This window comes from Erinaceus europaeus, chromosome X, assembly GCF_950295315.1.
Source record: "Erinaceus europaeus chromosome X, mEriEur2.1, whole genome shotgun sequence".
Taxonomy (NCBI): domain Eukaryota; kingdom Metazoa; phylum Chordata; class Mammalia; order Eulipotyphla; family Erinaceidae; genus Erinaceus; species Erinaceus europaeus.
The window spans coordinates 125,790,021-125,810,106 of record NC_080185.1 but is presented as its reverse complement, the minus strand read 5'-3'; the positions used below and the strand labels follow the sequence as shown (position 1 = coordinate 125,810,106).

At 50.2% G+C, this 20,086-nt stretch overlaps 1 protein-coding gene across 4 annotated transcripts in view; it reads right to left on the bottom strand.

Moving 5' to 3' along the window:
* Nucleotides 1–1,857: 1,857 nt before the first annotated feature.
* The window catches only part of ARHGAP6 (Rho GTPase activating protein 6), a 562,780-nt gene continuing 544,551 nt past the window's right edge, over nucleotides 1,858–20,086 (bottom strand). For all 4 annotated transcript variants that reach the window (XM_007517463.3, XM_060183086.1, XM_060183087.1 and 1 more), the window contains 4 exons: nucleotides 16,711–16,808; nucleotides 6,390–6,661; nucleotides 4,782–4,862; nucleotides 1,858–3,837 (listed from right to left, as the gene is read on the bottom strand). In XM_007517463.3, coding sequence (XP_007517525.1) covers nucleotides 3,218–3,837; nucleotides 4,782–4,862; nucleotides 6,390–6,661; nucleotides 16,711–16,808 — 1,071 coding nt within the window. In that variant the 3' untranslated portion in view covers nucleotides 1,858–3,217. The remainder of the gene's footprint in view (nucleotides 3,838–4,781; nucleotides 4,863–6,389; nucleotides 6,662–16,710; nucleotides 16,809–20,086) is intronic.

Genomic DNA, 20,086 nt, shown 5'->3' with positions numbered 1-20,086 from the left:
CCACAGCGGCATCCTTCAGCTCCATGAACTCAGGAATTCCAACCTCCAGTGGAATTCTCCTTTGGTTTGTGTTTTTTTTTTTTTTCCCTCTTGAAGAACATTTGCTGCTGATTTAGCCTGTTCAGAAGATTGTCCGGTGGAGACACGGGCCTGTTTTCATCTCTGTGTGACTCTGGTCATTTCTTTTCTTCTCAGGACCCAACGCCCCCTCCTGCGGTTTGCTTATCAGACCGGCACACAGCACAAGCCCAGACTTTGTTCTGATTATTCCACTGAATCTCAGCGCTGCTTGTCTGCCAAGCAGATGTGGATGAAAACGGGCAGAAGAAAAGCAGCAAGCTGGGCTCATTTAGAAGTGTCCTCGGTTTGCACCGGCTCCCTTGAAAAAGCAATTTTTTTCTATGAAAACCACAACAAACATTTTCAATAGCTACTTCGATGGATCAAGACAAATTCATATTTAGTTCTTTCTGAATCACACACGCACACGCACACACACACACACAGAGAGAGAGAGACGTGGAGACAACTATAACACACTGCTGCTGTCTTGCTTGGAGGGTCTCTGCTCATAGGAATGAGTGACTTGAAAAGCTCGCTTTTGTCTCACTTGAACAAATTTGAAACTTTTTCTTGTTCCTTGCCAGGTATTGTATCATTTACACTGTGTTAAAAATGACTTGAGTTTCCACTCAGTTCTCTGCACCTTGCGGGTGCTGAGAAACAGCTTACTTTCAGCATGGCAAAGGCACCTGGGAAGCGAGCTGAACTTAACGGGAGCTGTTGCACTTCGACTGTGCAGAGGAAGCGGAGCGTGAGCAGGACTTACGTTAACACATAAACACACACACACACACACACACACACACACACACACACACACACAGGCGTGCTCTATTTCGTTATTTAAAAAAAAAAAAAAAGAGTCCGGTTTCCTGGGCTGGAACTGGCCATGCTAGTGCTGCCTGGTAATGGACGCTGCCTTCAGTGACACCCACGTCAACCTCAGGGCCATGTGATCTGGACGTTTGACAAAACGGGACTGGGGGGAAGAGCCGGCGACAAGGGGCTCCCTTCTGTCAGGCAGTCCAGTCCGGAAAGGAGGCAGAGACCCAATCAGACAGTGGTCAAATCCAAAGCCAAACAAAGCCAGGAGCAGGCCCAAAGTGGGCAGCACCTCAGAGGCGCAAACGTCTGCAAGTGGTGTTTGCTCCAGGCTCATCAGTGAGAGCCCTCCTGAGCCCACATGCCAATGCCATCTCTCCCCCAGTAAGAAGCATGAGGGCAGCTGGGAAATTGCTCGGCTGGTAGAGCACAGGACTTGCATGCCCAAGGCTCTTGGCTTAATTGCTGGTGCTACAGGGGTGCTCTGGCATACACACACACCACACATGCACATATTTTACTTTATTATTATTTACCAGAGCCCTGGTCAGCTCTTGCTTATGGTGGTGCAGAGGATTGAACCTGGGACTTCAGAGTCTCAGGAGTGAGAGTGTTTTTTTTGGCATAACCATTATGTTCTCTCCCGCACTATATATCGATTTTCAAAAGAAGTATGAGGTCCACCACTTCTAGAGCCCTGTTCAGGAGGCAGGAAACCTGCGCTCTGAGTTCTGGTCTCTAGCAAATCAGCGCCAAGTGAGTTCATCAGCCTTCAATTGTTAACAAATCATTCCCCTGGATATCCAAAGTTGCCAGGGTAACTGCGTGGATGTCCTCGGGCCACTGGGCAACAGCTCTTAGTGTGGACATTTTCTTTATCACACTTGGACTCGTGGGCATGGATGCATACTGTCTGCATGAGGCTCTGTGTCTGCTCATGTCCGTTAGACTTTAATGCCAGGGAACAAAGAATCTGCTTAACTTTTTATTCAGCATGGCACAAGACAGAAGTTCAAGAAACGCCACGGAAAATGCCGCCACTAACTTGAACATGAAGAGTAGCATGTGTGTGTGTGTGTGTGTGTATATATATACTCTATAATACACATTCCCTTATGAAGTGGAAAAACAAAACAAAACACCCACAATTCTTGTAAAATGCTGAAGTGAATCGCCACCTGCTGGTCAGAAACGATTTTGCTGTTGAAGATCTTGAAATGTAACTATAGAGATACAGGAGGACGTTTTACAATACACATAAAATCACGAAAGGAACTCTTTCCCCAGCTTTTGGCACAATGTATATAGAAAGCAATTGCTTCTTTTCCCAAAATATGTTTTACTTTCTACAGCACTGCACATAGTTTGGTTAATACTGGATATAGGACACGAGGGGCAAAACCACGCTCTGGAATTCGAATACTCTGTTTAGGTTTGCACACAGCACAGTCGGATTCCAGTTTGTAGTTTTGAAAAATACACAAAAGCCACACATCATAAATATATATTAGGTATGGTCTGTACGAAACTGAAGCGGACCGACAATGGGAAGGTGGACTTGTGGCTCGGGTCTTACTTCATTAGGCATGCTTTCCTCCGCTGTGCGTCACTGAATTCTTTCTAAACAGATACCAAAAATATATTCCATAATGTATCAAAGCTAGTATTTTCCCTAAAACATATCCCATATGAAAAAGCTCTCGGTGACTATACTTTTTTTTTTTTTTTTGTATCTCACTGCGATAGAAAAATATGGCTTCTCATTCTGTTTCATTTCGTTCTGTTAGTGTTTTGGGTTAGCACTGAAGGAAGGGTTGTCCCCAGATAGAATGCGATGGCAAAAGCACAGAAACGCACGTGTGCGTGTTCTAGAATACTCTATACTCCCGTTGCTTAGTATAAGTGAAGTGACTGAAAAAACACTGGTTTCTTCGGCTTGCTGTGACTATAGCATATACGATTATCATACACAGCCTGTCACAGAATATACATTAGTCAAAACTGAAGACACATAAATACAACGAAGCTATACCAAAGCAAGAGTTTTCTCTTATACAGAGCCAACGTGAGTAGTTTTGAGATTGGACACTGCCATCTGATTTTGTTTTCGTTTTTTTTTTTTTCCCCCCAGTGCTGGCTATGTAATAGGACCTTACTATAAATGGCCAGGGTGTGGGGGACCGGGGAGGGTGCTCTAAGTGAATGGAGTCTCTCTGGTGTGGGTTTTTTGAGTGTGAAAGAGGAAAAAGGAGGAGGTGGGCGATGGCCCGACGCCACCTAGTGGAGGGAGGCTGTGGGGGTGCGGTGAGGGGCAAAGTGGGGGCTCGGCTCATCATACCAGCGTCTCCGGGAGCGCATCGGGGTTGTCGGTGGATAAGAGCTCCCAGATTTGCCATCGATCTCTCTGCCAATCCAGCCAGTTGGGGTCCCCCAAGGTCTTGCTGTTGGGGTCTCCGGCGGAACTGGCGTAGGCGCTGCTGCGTCTCGGCTGGGCGGCTGGGCTTCCCTCTTCTTCCCAGACTGTAGGGGGGCCTTCCTCCGAGCCCCGAGACCGCCACAGGGGGGGCTGTGCGGCGGGCGGTGGGGCCGAGGCCGGCTTCCCTGGGCCGGGGTAGGGGGGCGGCGGCCTGTGCTCGGGTCTCTGGTGCCCAGGCTGGGCCCGGCCCCGCAGCCAGGCCCCGTCGGGCTCGCCCCCCGTCAGGTCCACGGCGCTGCTGGGCGGCAGGCTGGGCTGGGGCCGCGGCGGGGTGCGCTCCGACGACCCGCGACCCCCGCGCGCAGAGGGCGAGCTGCACACGCGGGCCACCTGAGTCCTGGCCGCCGCCTGCGCGCTGCTCTCCAGTTCTGCAGGGCCTGCGCGCCATCTAGGCCAGGTCGGGGACAGGTTCCCTTGAGAAAGGGAACACGGCCCAGGGCGGAGGGCACTGCTCTCGAAAATGTCTCCGTGCGAACCTAGGAGCCAGAGAAGGGACAAGAGCGAGTGAGTGGGCAGAATCTGCCAGGCGTCGACCTGACGGAAAAAGCACCCTTGGGTCATGGGGACTGCAGGCTGTGATCTTTCCAGCACTGCCGGGGGCGCAGGGGTGTGTGTGGGGGGAGAGTGACATGCGACCAAGGACCATGGAGCCTCGTGACCAGGGCCACTTGCAGGCCCGGTGGAATGCAGAGCCAACACATCCTTGACCTCCCCTACTCGGCCCCTCTCCTCAGTGACCAGACCAGGCCTCAGGGAGATGCCAGGTCTCTGGGCATGAGGGCGCCCCCTTGCACAACCCCAAAGAGCTAAAGTGACAGGGACAGTACAATGGTGTGACAGTGCCATCCACAACCTACAGAGCACCAGGCCCTACAGCCCACACGCAGTGTTCAGTGGCCACACTTTGGGACTCTAGCCCAACCCATCACTTCGGACCCCGTTTCATACTCTGGACCCAAAATTGGTTTTCCCAAAATGTGCCAGTCTGGTCCCTGACAACACAAAAGGCGCACGTCCAAAAGCTCACTGACTGCCACAACTTAACAACACAAACGACAGCCCCCACCCGAAAGGGAAACGACCAGTAAGTACATTGCTTTGAAAAGCCTGCAACTTGCAATCCAGAGTGGCTCTGGCCCTGAGGGGTGCTCCCTGGAGAGAACTGGAACACAGAGCATGGCAATTCAGCAAGTGGCACACACAGAACGACGGGACTCGTGTTCCACGATGTTTGCAAACAGCGTGAAGCAAAACCCCGCAGACGGGGGATGTACTGGTGGGGAGATGAAGTTAGGGAAGGCAGTTCAGCATGTTTTCCAGATCATATCAGACAAGCAAGCGTGTGACGTGATGATAGTGATGCGAGAGTAAATTAGGTTTAAAAGTAAATGCAGCCGTCTTCCAAAACACAGTACTTTACCTGCCATTCCTGGGTCTCTGGACCCCCTTTTTAATGTTGAATGCCATGTTCCCCAGATATTGAAAGGTTCTTCTGACAGATCTAGGAAAGAGTATGGAAAAGGCATGTGACTCACCATGCCAACGAACGGGTCAAACACAACCAAAGCACTCTTCTCAGAACAAAGCTCTGTGCTAGTGATTGTGGAGGATGGCACAGACCTGCTTGTGCAAAGCTCTTTCCACGTGGGATTTACAGAGTCGCTTTTCTGTGTCAGGACCGCGAGGGACAGAGTGAAGTCTGTAAGCAGGCCTGCGCCATGCTCCCCAGGACCCGAGAAGACGGCATAGTCAAAGGGGATTCTGTTGATATGGTCAAATTATGGATCCTGGAATTATGGGGGGGGCGATGACACCATCAGTGGGGTCTTTAGAAAAGGTAGGGGAGAAAGCCAGGGGTCCTGAAGTGCTGGGGACTTCCAGAAGCTAGGGAAGGCAAGGGATTGAGAAAAGGTCAGGCTTGTTCCCTCAAGTTTCTAGAAGAATAAAGCCCCACAGACTCATTTTCGACTTCTGATGTCCTGAAGTAGAAGCTAATGTGTCCGTATGTTGTTTTAAGCTGCCAGGCTCACGGTGGCTTGTCACAGCAGAAACGAGGAACTGATAAGGGGGCAATAGTTGGGGATACACTACCCTACTAGATGGTCTTTCCTCTCTCGCTCAACCCTCATGAACCAGCAGACTGTTCTGCCTCCGTTCCTCTTCATAGCCCCTAGCATTTCCCATTAAAATTTCTGGAGTGAAGCACTGCACTGCAACCGTAACCACAGTGGTTCTTTCTGGAAGCCAGTGTCTCCTGGATATCTGTACCTGTGTTCAGCTGTCCCTACGCAGCCTCTCTTCTGCTCCCGAGGAGGGCCGGGGCGCAGTCAGTAGAACACACATTACAATGTGTGGGGATCTGGGTTCAAGTCCCCAGTCCCCACCTGCACGGGGGAAGCTACACAAGTGGCGGAGCGGGGCTGCGGGGGTCTCTTCCTCTCTTTCTCTCCCTATTTCTCTACCATGATTTTTTCTTTGAACTTTTAACATCAAGCAAAAGTAGTTATAGTATGACAATAAGTAAAGTCATGCATGCATGTGGACCAGGAAATGCCAAATTTCTAATTAAGAAAAAAAAAACAAACAAACAACTACGGTATAGGTAACTGCTTTCATAGGAAGTCTGTAAAATCATACTGTGACATGAATATCTGTGAGACAAAAATGAAGATACTGGGATTACACCCCCCCCCCCCGCCCAGTCCTTTGAGAGCGGCTTCACAGATGAGTTATAAGTGTGAGTTAGAATGGTGACAAGCCTTCCTGCGTCTCCCACTGATCCCAGCAAGCGTGGACCCTGAAGGCTGCTGAGATGCCAGAGGGAAGGCAGCTGGGAAGAGAGGTGAAGTCTGAGCGCAAGCCTGCTCCTAGAAGCCGGGTCTGCTGGGGCCCCCAACACCAGCCCCCGGATTGGATTACACCTTTCCCCTTCCTCCAGCAGGGGTTCAGCTCTTGGCCCCAGGGGAGGATAGAGCAGGGGAGGGAGGGGTGCAGAGAAGGCCAGGTGCCCAGCCAGGGCCCAACTTACCTTTGCCCAGCCTTGCAGCAGCGGCGCTCTCCCTTGCCTTGGACGATGGCAAGTGGCCCACCGACAGATACTGCTCTGGCCCTCTGTACAGCTTCTCCGAGCCCCCGGGGCCCAGGTCCTCTTGCACAGCCAGCAGGGAGCGCTCAGACAGCACTGGGGAATTGTTATCATAGGGGGAGAGGTCTCCGCTGGAGGCCTTGTTGGAATCTGTGGACGAGTGCCTTCCTCCCATGGAAAAGGAAACTTCCGCCGACGGCAGCAGGTCAGGGCTTCTGGCGAAGGGATACAAGAACAGGACTGTGAGTGGAACGGCAAGTCACGAGCAGACTCCAACCACACGACCGACCATCACACACATGACTGGAGGAGGATGCATGGAGGGGACTGGAAGCAAAAGATCTTTTGAACAATGTTGAGACTTCACAATGACCAGGCTAAAGCGTTTCCACATCACGACCAGCAGAGGGCAGCAAACCCCAACAGATACTACAGGAAATGTCAAGGCCACGGGTGCCCTAGTTTAATTCCTGTTTCCTTTTTGAAAATTAAAGTCTGACGCTGACTATTAAGGAAGGAAAAACTGGCAAAGCCTCTTTTACCTTCCTCAATATTCCGAACTGAAAGTAATTCTGAGAACTGACAGGATGACATGAAGTTCATTACAATTTTATGAGCCTCCCACCCCAAGGGGGGGGGGGAAGAGACGCTTAAAGTACATCTATTTTTTTTTTTTTCCCTCTGTTGCCGCTGGGAATGACTGTTTCATGTGTAGCATGCTGGCCAAAAAGATAAACAGATGACCACCGCTCTAGTCCACTCTATCGAGACTCACCCAAGTTGACTGCGCTAAGCACTCGTGCGTTAATGAATTGACATGCGAACACCACACTGAGCGTGTCCACCAAGTTCTAGGTGTAGCTAGAACCTGAACTGCCACAGTCACAGAAATCACGGAGAAAATGTGGGCAGGGTGGGGAAACGAGAACGCCAGGAGACACCGGGAGCCTCAGAAGTCTTACCTGAAAACATCTGTATTGTCTACCCTCCTCAAAACAGTGGCCCTGACATCTTAAAGGGAAATGATCACAGGTCAATTAGATGTTGCCCAACCTGCTTCTGTGCCCCTCCCCCGCCCCACCCTCACCCCCAGCGTCACTTCTCTTTGCTTAACTATTCTATGTTTTCTTTGGGTTTAAGCTTTCAAACAGGTCCTTCATGATTGCGAAGAAGGTGAACACCAGCCTGGGCGAGCCTTTAAGCATGCAAAATGGAGGGCGTGCGGTTGATGGAAGCTTATGGGAGGTGTTGAGCTGGTAGCATCTCTCAGCTCAGTACTGGGGTTCTGAGGTCCGATTACATTACGGGCCTGGCTTCTGTTGTTTTCCTTGTTCAGTTAGCATTTCCCCAGCCCTTAGTCAAAATGTCTTATTCCAGTTGGCAAGAATCAGTCATGGCGAGGCTTTACCAGCAAATGTGGGTGATGCAGCCCTATTTTGTGGGGTGGTTTCGAGAGTCAAGTCCAGTCATTAGTCTAAACCCAAACATCCGGACCCAGAGCGCTTTGATCACATTGGGAAGACTGTTTTAGAAAGATCTTATTTCAGTTCCTGGAGACCCCAACCATTCTGTCTCATGTATTGCTCAGCGGGCTTTCAAAGCTTGAGAGACTACATTAACAAAACACTGTGAGTCACAGATTCAGCCAAGAGCCCTGTGCATAAAGAAAGCCCCCTGGGCGAAGTGTCCCCTGAGTCTCAGTGCTGGTGACTTATGGGTCTCCACCTCTCCCCCCAGGGCAGCGGGCATCCCAGCCTTGTCTTATCTTACGCTTTCTGCTTTCTTCTGTTCTCCCTTCCCCACCCTTTCAAATGACTTCCTATGATTTTGTTCCATTTCACACAAGCAGCTTCTATCAATTGCTTCCGAGCAGGTGTATAGGCAGGGGGAGTCACAATCCCTTAACTACTTGGGGGGGGGGCTGGATGAAAAGGCAACATGCTTTCCCTGAAAGGAAATGAAAACTAAGACGAGCTGCCACTCCCTCCCCCCTCCCCCATGTCTAGGTGGCGATTGGACCTGATCGGGTGGAGGTGTGTGTGTGTGTGTGTGTGTGTGTGTGTGTGTGTGTGTGTGTAACTGCACGTTCTCTCTGCTCTCGGGCTGATTTCCGGGGAGGGGCCGAGAACTTGCTAGAATTTTATTTGACAAGCAGCATTCAATACTATTACAGAGCACTAGTGAAATGCTGTTTTTTTTTATTGGATAGAGACAGAGAGAAATTGAGAGGGGAGAGGGAGATAGTGAGGGAAAGAGACAGGGAAACACCTGCAGCCCTGTTTCACCACTCATGAAGCTTTTTCCCCGCAGGTGGAGACCAGGGGCTTGAACCTGGGTCCTTGCACACTGTAGTGTGTGCACTCAGCCAGGTGCACCACTGCCTGGCCCCGAAATGCTGTGTTTTATACTTAGAGCTGATGGCCCTCTGAAATTGTGAAAATTGTTATCTTTATTTATTGGATAGAAACAGCCAGAAATTGAGAGGGGGGGTGACAGAGAGGGAGAGAAACAGAGAGACACCTGCAGCCCTGCTTCACCACTCACAAAGCTTTCCCCCTGCAGGTGGGGAGGGGGGCTCGAACCTGGGGCCATGTGCACTGTAGCATGTGTGCTCAGCCGGATGTGCCACCCGGCCCCTCTGTGAAAATTGTTTTCTGTGACTTTTTCTTTTTTTTTTCTCAGCAGAAGGCTGGGAGTCAAAGTGCCCTAAGAGCCCAGGTCTAAGAATTCTTTTTTTACGGAAGAACCCTCCAATCACAACACAAAGCAAGGTGATTCTCCACCCCAGGGGATTCTCACTACAGCAGTTCAGTGGTAAAGAACTTTCACGTCCTTTCCTTTCTCGTGAACCCAACTGGAAGCATCTCTGACACCCCCTCCCCTTGGGTGTCGCTGACAAATGAGACAAGCAGCCATCAAGCTCTCCTCTTCAGATTGGTCTCTGAGATGACTCAACTCTACAAAAATAAAATTAAGCCGAGGATTCCAAGGCACTAAGACAGTCAAGCACTTAGGACACTTCCTTTCAGGAGCGACTCACTGGAGGAGAAGGGCCTTCTCCCTTTGGCTTGGAGTCTAGTAGATGGCTGTGGGGAGGGTGAGTGGGTAGGTACATGGGTGGGTGGGTGCGCCTCCATGAAACGAGTGTGTCCCGTGCGCCCAGAGAAGCCCGGGACCTGGCACAACATGCACGGCGGCCCCGGCTAACGTAAGCAGCATGAGATGGACATGGACCGGAAGCACCTTCTCACCCTTGCCGTGCCCTCCAGGTCAGGGTGTAAGCACTCTGGCAGGGCAGTGCGGGCAGGCCTGCACTGCAGCAGGAGGCACAGAACTTGTTCTGTGGACAGATGGAAAACTGCAGTTCAATCACTGGGCACAGCCAGCCCAGCCCCTCGCTGAGCTACCCCAGCGAGAAGCACCCCTGAGATGTCGCACTCAGGCTGGTGCAACTCAAAGCACATGACCATCTCAGATGCCACCAATGGTACTGGTACCTGGAGAGGAGCCCACAGCAGCTCTGGATCCATGGCAAGATTTTTACATCAATCCCTCTCAGTTCTGAAAGCATCTCTTCAATAGAGTCTTAGGGGCAAAGACCCCCCTCCCTCTTCCAAAAGAGGCTGCTGGGGACCACGCCCAGGAGAGGAACCCAGCATCCTGTGTAGTAGACTTGCACAGGCCCTGGGGACATGTCTCCCCTCATTTTCAGTCCTCCGGAATCCTCTCCTACCAGGCCTTTGGCCTGGCCCCTGCAGACACTTAAGTCAGACCAAGAGAAAAGGCTGCCGTTATTGACAGCGTGCATCTTCCACTTTATACTGGGGGTGGGGGGAAGCAATGAGGGGGGCTGTAAATCATAGCAAAGGCGCATGAAGAAAGGGGTGATGTGGCTAATTTCACCGCCGCCGCCACCTGGAACTGCCTTTCCACAGAAGGCTCACCCACATTCTTTGTTTTTTGTTTGTTTGTTTAATTGTGGAACTCTAGTCCACGCAACCTCTTCCCTAAAATTGCCTGGCTGAAAAACGTTTTTCAGTGGTGTGTGTGTGTGTGTGTGTGTGTGTGTGTGTGTGTGTGTGTGTGTATTCAGTGCTCATAACTTCGGCACCAGTTCTAACTGCTGATCAGGAAACATCGCTTTTACATTACACAGGCAAAGTCTAATTTCGTGTCTCTCAAGTTCCTGAAAACTTCTCTGTTTCTATACATCCCAATAAGAGGAAATCAAACATAGTACTCTGTCTTGTAATATTCCTCGATATTCTGAAGGCAGGCACTCGTTGGGGTGGAGGGGGAGAGGTGTCCTTAAAGACAAAGTGTGTGTGGCTGTGTATGTGGAGCCGGGGCTTCGTGCATGCGTTCTTTCACCACCCGGAGCTACTTTCTCATTCACATAGATCTGATCCAAAGAGAAGGAGAGAGATCACAGTGCTGGATCTTCCTCCAGTGCCATAGCTCTTCCCATAGGGAATCTGGGATCAAACCTTGGTCATGGGAAAAGCACACTTTCTAAAGACTGAAAGAAATGATCTTTGCGGTTTGGATATTCAAATGGAATCGCTGGAGTTACTAGAAGGTCTGCTGGTGCTTCATGATGGAGAGCTGGGTGGGCGAAATGAAGACTGCAGCTCTGAAGGCACATCCTCTCAGAAGATTGCAAGCTTCATCCACTGGCCTAACTGACCAGGATCAGTCTGACACGTGTGTGTGTGTCTGTGTATGTGTGTGTGTGTGTGTGTGTGTGTGTGTGTGTATCTGTGTGTGTGTGTGTAATACAACATTTTGCCCAGAAGCCTGCCTCACGGGGCCTTGTTTAGTCACCACTGCGTTCCTACAGAGCCCCGAACAGGCTCTGACAAAGTAAGAGTCAACTTCCTTAAACATTTTCTCAAATCTGGATTTCAAAACGGCAAGAACAGTGGCAGGGACCAGCTGCCCTGGTCGCCGTGGTCTGCACTCTGGTGTGCACCATTGAACCCTGGGCTTGTAGGGGATTTTCGCACTAACCATTCTCAGTTCTGCAAAAAGTCCTTTATGCAGCTACCCAAGGAGCCGCTAGCAAAATGGAAAAAGCAACGTAGTTGTCTGTAATTATTTACTGGTTATTCTCTCCACCCACCCCCTTCCCCCAGGACATTAGAGCAGTGGGAAAAGGTTGAACAATTGCAAAGCAGGCTCATAAGAATTCCTCCCAGCATACTAAACTGAAATGCTTTCTTTGTGCCCGGTTTTATTGTTCATATTTATTTTCAGATTGAGGTAATTAAAATTATTTAAGGTCGTCACACGGCCCGGAGAAACTGTGGAAGAGCCCTGGTGCGGGCTGAAGGTGAAGAGCCAGGATCTGGTCTGCCATCCTTACTGATGAGTTCGCCTCCACCCCGGCACTGGAGGCGAGGGATGCCTCAGCCCTTTGCCTCGGGCCAGCGCGGCTCTCCACGGCCGCTAGACTGCCCACAGCCTTCTCATCGTTTGCTTAGTATATATGCTGGACAGGACTTAACGACTTTCGAATCTTTACGCTGCAACATTGGCGACACCACTGCACGCGGCTCCGAGGTGAGTGCCTTTCTCTTCACCTGACGGGCACTGCTGTGACACTCTGCTCTGACATAAACGCCTAACAGACCCCGTTCCCTGGCTTTCACCTTCCACTCTATCCCCGATTTTCTTATATCCTGAAATCAGAGGAGGCACGGTCTGTTTTCAGGGCCTTTGAAGAAGGGAATCTATCGTTCTCATAAATACACCAGACAAGCAATTAAAAGCTGGAAGTCTTGCATTGTGAGTCATAGAAATCTCCTCTAATCTCCTTTCGGCATCCCCTCTTGGTTGAAGTCAAAAACTCGAAGTAGAAAAGCACAAGAAAAATGAGGACTTCTCCCTCCACTCCCCCCAGTCTGTGCATGGGGAACATCACATCCCCAAAAGGCACTCCCTATCTGGCTGATCTTTCAAAGCAGAGAATGAACACACTCTTGTTCTCGGGCTCAGAATCCCTTGCGAACTTCCTTCTTCTCTCCTCCCAATACAGTTCTGCACAGTGTCCACCTGGGGGCCAGGGACCTGAAGCTTTCCTTAGGCATGTGCTTGGTGACAAAGAACAGAAGCTCTGGGGAAAAAAATCCAAAGGGGTGCCAGAGAACGCGGGGAGGAGGCACGAGAGTGCACGCAAGGGGTGATCTTATCGGCAGTTCCCGCGAGGTCATCCTGCTGCCAGCCCTGTCCATTCTCACCTTTCAAGTCTCAAGCTTGGAGTGGAGCTGACACTAAAGCAAGTCTTCACAATGAGAGGTCTGCCCACTCTCGCTGTGTCACAACTTGGCTAGGCCCTCACCTCCTGCCCTGTGCCCTGCCAGTGCCTTCCACCCTCACCACTCTGAGTCTTGGCATCATGGCAGCGTGGGGTGGAGAGCTCTTTCTAAATCCCCAATGTTCAGGGGTCCAGGAAATGGTCTGCTGGGCAGAGTGTGTGATGCCACACACCCAGGAACAGGCCTCCTTTAACAAGTCTGCCAAGCTCTTCTGGGCATGAAATCTGCCTTGATAGTTTATGTTTTTGCTCCTCAAATGCAGCTCAGGGACCAGCCTCACCTGGGATCTTGTTAGAGATGTGGGTTCTTGGGCTTGGGAGGTGGCTCTGCGGGTAGAGGCAGGACTTGCATGCTCAAGTACTCAGGTACAATCCCTGGCAGCACACATGACCCCTCTCCCTGATTCCCTCCTTCCATCTCTCTCATAAAATAAACACAATAGTTTTGAGAAAGAAAGAAGTGTGGATTTCACCTCCTCCCCAGAAAGGCTGACTCCAAGAGCATTTATTGTGACTTATTGTGACCCAGGCCACAGAAAAGTCTGAGAGGCATGAAGTGACTATCATAACTTTAGGGGGTAGAACTCCCAAGTCTCAAAAAAAAAAAAAAAAAAAAAGCAGACAAAGCACTTTTCCTTCACCGACTTCTGCATTTTGACATTATGATTTGCTATCACCTTTCTGTGTTCTTCTTGGCCTGTACCCAGAGGAACAGAAGTTAATGCTCCCTTCTACTTCCAAACAAGGTCTCCTGCAAACGCTTCTGGTGGCTTCAATTCACCTGGCACACACACAGCCCCCTCCTCATCTCGAAGCCCTGACCCTCACTAGGATCCCGGTGATGTGGGTCTAGGGTCAGCTCACTAAGCTTGCACTTACATGTTCTCGACAAGGGGGCAAATGAGGTTGAGCAATGTACAGGTTGGGCTGGGCGGTGTGTGTGTGTGTGTGTGTGTGTGTGTGTGTGTCTTTTTTTTTAATGTTTTTTTTAAATATTTATTTTTATTTATTTATTCCCTTTTGTTGCCCTTGTTGTTTTATTGTTGTAGTTATTATTGTTGTTGTCGTTGTTGGATAGGACAGAGAGAAATGGAGAGAGGAGGGGAAGACAGAGAGGAGGAGAGAAAGATAGACACCTGCAGACCTGCTTCACCGCTTGTGAAGCAACTCCCCTGCAGGTGGGGAGCCGGGGTTCGAACCGGGATCCTTATGCCGGTCCTTGTGCTTTGCGCCACCTGCGCTTAACCCGCTGCGCTACAGCCCGACTCCCTCCAGAGAAGGAAGAGTTCACTTCTTGCCACTTTCATGTAAATAGTATACTTGAAAACCGCCTACAGGGCTAGGGTGACAGCAAGATCCTTCTGCAAATGGCTTTCCTGCTTGAGGTTCTAAAGTCCCAGGTTCACTCCCCAGTGCCACCATCAGCCAGAGCTGAGCGGGGTTCTGGGCTCCCTCTGTGCAGCTTTCTCTTTGGATCGCTGTCATTAAGATAAATACATATATTCTTGAAAATCATACACAAGCAATCTTTCTCAACCGCCTGTTGATGTGATCATATATTGAGGGAGTGACATCACTGCTTACAACTTCCCCAGTGCCATGGTACTCCCATGCAGTGTACTGGGGCTGCGACCTGGGTCTCAGCATGTGACAGTGAAGGCACCCTCTCCGGTGGAGAGCTATTTGAAGATATTTGAAGTGCTAGATGAACGCTGACATTTCATCCAATCAGCAGCAGTGGGCTTTGGGGTGTGTTTTCCAGCTTTCCTGCTGAATAATAATACAACTTTATCAACGAAGCTCAGGGACGGAGGGAGGCACAGAGAGAAATGTACCCTGTTTCCTCACATGGGGAAGGGAAAATGAATCCGCTCAAATTCTGGGGTGACATCATCTCTGTGAAGAAAAATCTTTTGTTGGATTAAATTGGGACATCCACCTTGAAGACACTTTGAAATCTAAGGCAAGTTTAAGTGGACCCAACTCTCATGTGAAAAGGCAGAGCACAAAAGGCCAGGCCACTTCTGTAGTTTAAATTAATTTGAACTCATTCTTGACTCTTAGGGTTTGAGTCCAAGCAGCATGTCTTACTTGAACCAAGGTTTGGCCTCATACTGAATACCATAAAGATGGACGCTAACATGTAATTTGAATGGATGGTTCAATTGGAAACTCTCCCCTCCTCTACAGGAAACAGAGTGAAGTTGAAGATGGTAGTGTTCTTGTGCATGGTAACCTGTGCACTCTACCAAGTGTACCCCCCACCCTCAAGATGGCAATATTCTTAACGTAACAACCTGAGAAGGAGGGAGACATGCACAGCAAGGAATCCTTTTTGCCAAGTTCCTCTAAACCATATAGAGTTCCCAAATCTGAAATCATTCCGAATGAATATGCAAAACTTGGTATCAGTGGAACGGGATAATGTTTGCCTAGGAGTCACTGTCTATAAGACATCATGGACTAAGATAAACCATCATTGTACTTATGAGGAGAAAAGACAAAAAATAAATGCTATGAATTGAATTAGGACACACCGGTCATGAGAAGATTAAGCTCAGCTGTAGGTGCCCAGCCATAAGGGTGATGGTGAGGAGGTGTCTTACCACTGTCAGAACTCAGTAGATGGTGATTTCACTTTCGTCAGCCCATCTTGGATGGAGCTTGAAGGAATCATGTGGAGTGAAATAAGTCAGAAACAGAGGGATGAATACGGGATGATCTTACCCGTAGTAGACAGAAGTTGAGAAACCAGATCAGAAGGGAAAACACTAAGCAGAACCTGGACTGGAGTTGGTGTACTGCACCAAAGTGGGGTGGGGGGGAGGGTTCAGGTCCTGGAACATGATGGCGGAGGAGGACCTAGTGGGGGCTGTATTGTTATGTGGAAAACTGGGAAATGTTATGCATGTACAAACGATCGTGTTTTGCTGTTACCTGTAAACTATTAATCTCCCAATGAAGAAATAACAATACTACTAATAAAAACTCAGTAGATTAAAAACTTGGCACAAGTGTCACTTCTGTGGGAGGATAAGAACTGCTTCTTTTAGAAATTTAAGGTGTCGTGGTGGTGTCATCACTCCCGGTGAGTGATGCAATGTCACCCCCTAGGTGGCTTGGTGCGCCCACACCCCCCTGCCTCGGTAGGAACTGGTTGTGACCAGCCACGACATCCGACTAGTGCAAAGATGCAGTGCTTTCCTGTGGGGGCCGAAATGGCAGCAAGCTGTCCCCTCCAACACAGCTTGCACTGGGAAGACCGGCAAGCGTTTTCATTGAAAGTCCAAGTCATGAAGAGAGGAAAAAGGGGGCACTCCTTGCCTTTCAGACAGGTTCCTAAACATCTGCTGAGGCCTGTCTGCGGACTGCTAGCGGCTCACTCCTGCCGGCAAGCTCGACCAAGGATTCTTTTTCTTTCTTTCTTTTTTTTTTTTTTTTCCTGATAGAAACAGCCAAGTTGACAAGTTGAGAGGGAGGAGGTGATAGAGAGACACCTGCAGCCCTGCTTCACCACTCGCAAAGCTTTCCCTCTGCAGGTGGGGACTGGGGGCTCGAACCCGGGTCCTTGAGCACTGTACCATGTGCGCTCAACCAGGAGCGCCACCACCCAGCCCCTAGACCTAGGATTCTACAAGTCTCCTGTGACTCCCACTCCATCACTTGAATTTCTTATCAGTGATTAGATACTTTTTCCCTCCCTCCACCCCAGGAATTCAAGTTAAAAGCCAAAAATGAAACAAAGTCCCCATCAAGTGGTTTCTACAGAGGTAAGCAGCTTAGTAAACTCGAAGCATCTTCTGGGTAGGTGAGGTGATTTGATTAGCCGGAATGTTAACTTCCAGTTCAAGTCATCCTGCACAGTCAGGGAAGCCATCCTAACTCTCTAGACACGGAAGTAGAAACTCCTCCATGGGGCTTAGAACACGGAAGCACTGGGGTACTCACGATGACTGGGAGGCCTTTCTTCGGAGCAAATAGTCCACCACATCTGGGTCAGTCTCTAACAGGCTGATGAGCACGTCATTCTGGAGATCTGGGGGAACCTGAAGGGCCAGATGTTGAGACATGAGTAAAGCCATTCCTCAGCCCTTCCCCTTCCCCTTCCCCTTCTCCTGTCAACTTCATACCTGCGTACACCAGACCCTTGCAAGTCTTTATTTTTAAGACAGGATATAGATCCACTGTACGCAGAAGGAAGGGCCATCTCAGGAGCGCAGCGTGCGGCCAGCCTCTTGTCCACAGGGGACCACAGCCAGGTGTGTATCTGACCCTATAGTCACCCGGGATAAGGACTTCTCCAGCCGCAGTGTCTTCAAATCCACCTGCGCTAACCTTGGTGAAGCCCCACTCCCTGGGAATATGTCTCTTCTGGTGGCTAGGGGACTTGAACTTGACCCTGAGCAGGGCCTTAATCACATACTCCTTGTTCTGCAGCTTGGTGCTAAAGGACATGATGACCTGGTCGGTGTGGACCCTGGCTGCTGTGCCCTAGGACTTTCCAGAATCACCCCCACACCAGCCTGAAGCCTAAGATTGGGGACAGCAGGGGATCAGGTAGGACACGAATATTTAGCAGGAAGGGCTAGCTCCAAGGTCCCTTAGGGCAGCCGGGGCAAGCAACAGGCTGACGCCTGGCCCCACAAGGAAGGTGCTGTTTTAAGAGAGCAAGATTTCTCGGTTAAAACCCAACCTACACTAATCTGCCCAGTTAGTTTAATTCTGAAAGCCAATAGCACGACAACGACACAACACAGCACGTAGTCACAATCAATTCAGAATGCCCCCCCTGTGGTGATTGGTGATGCAGTCGAGTCACTTGGAAGTGCCTCTAAATCTGGCTATGGTTTAGGAAATTAGCATGAGCAAGAGGAATGGTGTTCTTCATTTATTATCCGGGGGGGGGGGATTTCGAGAACTCATGCTTAAAATCGTGCCAGGACAACAGGCACAGATGCTGACTGTTGGGGGCCAGGCAGTTGTGGAACATATATAATCAGTTCATTAAGAGGGCAGGTCGAGGGCCAGGCGGCGGCGCACCTGACTGAGCACACACAGTACGCTGCCGCACAGGAACCCAGGTTTGAAGCCCTGCTCCCCACCCGCAGCAGGGAAGCTTCACTAACGGTGAAGGGCTGCAGGTGTCGCTCTGTCTCACTCCCTACCTCCAGTGCAAAGTGCCTGACCACCCCACTCCCCCCCCCCCCAGGCCTCAGCTTCCTCACCTAAAACCAGGAGCGCTCTCTGCAAAGGGCGTCTGCAGTGAGCAAATGACTCAATCTAGACCGAGGAAGGTATCCCGCCGAGGCCTAGGAGGCACTCCAAGAAGGCTGAACAGTCCTGCCGCACCCACCACTCTACCATCAGGTGCCTGTCTGCCTTCACTCCTTGAATCCGGGTCCATCAGCTTTTTTTCACTAGCGTTTTACATCATCTGTAAACAAAAGCCAGAGTGCACTGGACAACAGCCTCCCGGTCCACAGTCACCTGGGCGGAAATGCTCTCTGAGAAAAGACTGAGTGAACTCCCTTCAGTGGTTTCGGTTTGCTACTCAATAGATGCCAGTAACCCAGTGAAACGCAACTCAAGCTATTGACAGGAAATAACATGTCAGTCTGATTTTCTGAAATGTGGGCTTAGAGACAAGACTATTATAAACTGTGTGTGTGTGGGGGGGGGGTCTGAGAATATGTCGCTGGTAGAAGAATGTGCCTCCAGTCTCTTGCAGAACTCACTTCTTCTTGAGTGCTGAGAAGCTGGAAACAATTTTATCAATAAAAATGAGGACGGGAAAGCAACAAAATGCCTTCCTTTTCTCATAAATCTGTTCCTCCTACTTTGCCCCGAACCTTCATTAAAGACATGGCCAAGCCCTCATCACACAAGCTCAAAATCTGGGTTGCATTCGAGCTTCTCTGCGTCCTCTCCCCTCCCTGTTCAGAGCCAGATCTGTCCATGGCATCTCCTTGATGTCCGCTACTTCTTTCCTCGCTCTTCCATCCCAGCTGCAGTGATCCAAGCTGGAGTCCTCATTACCCCTTTGTAGTGCTCATCTGTTGGCTATTACCAGCCTTCATTTCCCTCTTCTCTGAACAGTTACACCCCAAGTTGCCTCTGAAGAGTCAACTGGTCCCCCAGCCTTAGCTCCAGGGTGAGCCCAGTTTCAGTCAGTTCTCCCATTCAGAGCACCACGGGTGCCTGAGAAGTGGGCATGTGACTCTACTGGAGACTGGGAGACACCACGGGAATTTCCCTGAGACTTTGGTGAGAAGATGCCAGGCCGGAAGCCACACAGTCCTGAGGGCTGTATTGACAAGGGAACGATCAAGAAATGCGGAGAGAGCAAGGGGTTCTCCTGACACTGCCTGGTAAAGTCGTGCCTAAAGCCTTCCTTGCACTGTTCATCTAGGTGGGCCCCCGACCCCCACCGACTCTTGGGTATTTAGCTGAAAAGACAGTTTTATCCTCCATGGGCTTGTGATGCGATGACTTGCTAAGCTGCGCACTGCTTCTTCAACATGAGCATTGAATTTCTTCTCTGCATGGTCGCCAGAATGCCTTGACCAGAACATTCACTTGCTCAGAAACCTTTCTCCCTACAGAGGAAGCCCCCTGATCTGCATTTCCTCTTGCCTCTTTAGCACCACCATGCTTCCCACTCTGGTCTTGTCCCTCTCCTCATTCCTCTAATTCACTACATAAATATTTAGTGAATGCTTACTGAGTGCCAGGCACCGGACACTGGGATTCAGCTACCAATTAAACAGGCAGGAATCCTTGTACCCTTGAGGCTGACTGTGAAAATGGGACGACTGGTGTTAAGTAAATAAACCAAGAAAACATGGCATGAGTCACATGGGGAGAAACAAAGCACAGCAGGCGGGGGCTGGGCAGTAGTGCGGCGGGTTAAGTGCACGTGGCGCAAAGCACAAGGGCTGGCAGAAGGATCCTTCGAGCCCCCGGCTCCTACCTGTGGGGGGTGGGGGGTCGCTTCGCAAGTGGTGAAGCAGGTCTGCAGGTGTCTATCTTTCTCTCCTCCTCTCTGTCTTCCTCTCCTCTCTCCATTTCTCTCTGTCCAAGCCAACAACAACAAGAGCAAGAAAAATAGGAGAAATGGCCTCCAGGAGCAGTGGATTTGTAGTGCTGGCACTGAGCCCCAGTGATAGCCCTGGAGGCAAAAAAAAAAAAAAAAAAAGCACAACAGGCTGATGGGGAATGCTGGGAGGGAACCATGCTCAACTTTATATAGGATGGAACCAGAGGTGACGATGCTTAGCAAAAAAGAGGTGAAAGACAACCACCGGGTGGTTTCACTCATGTGGAA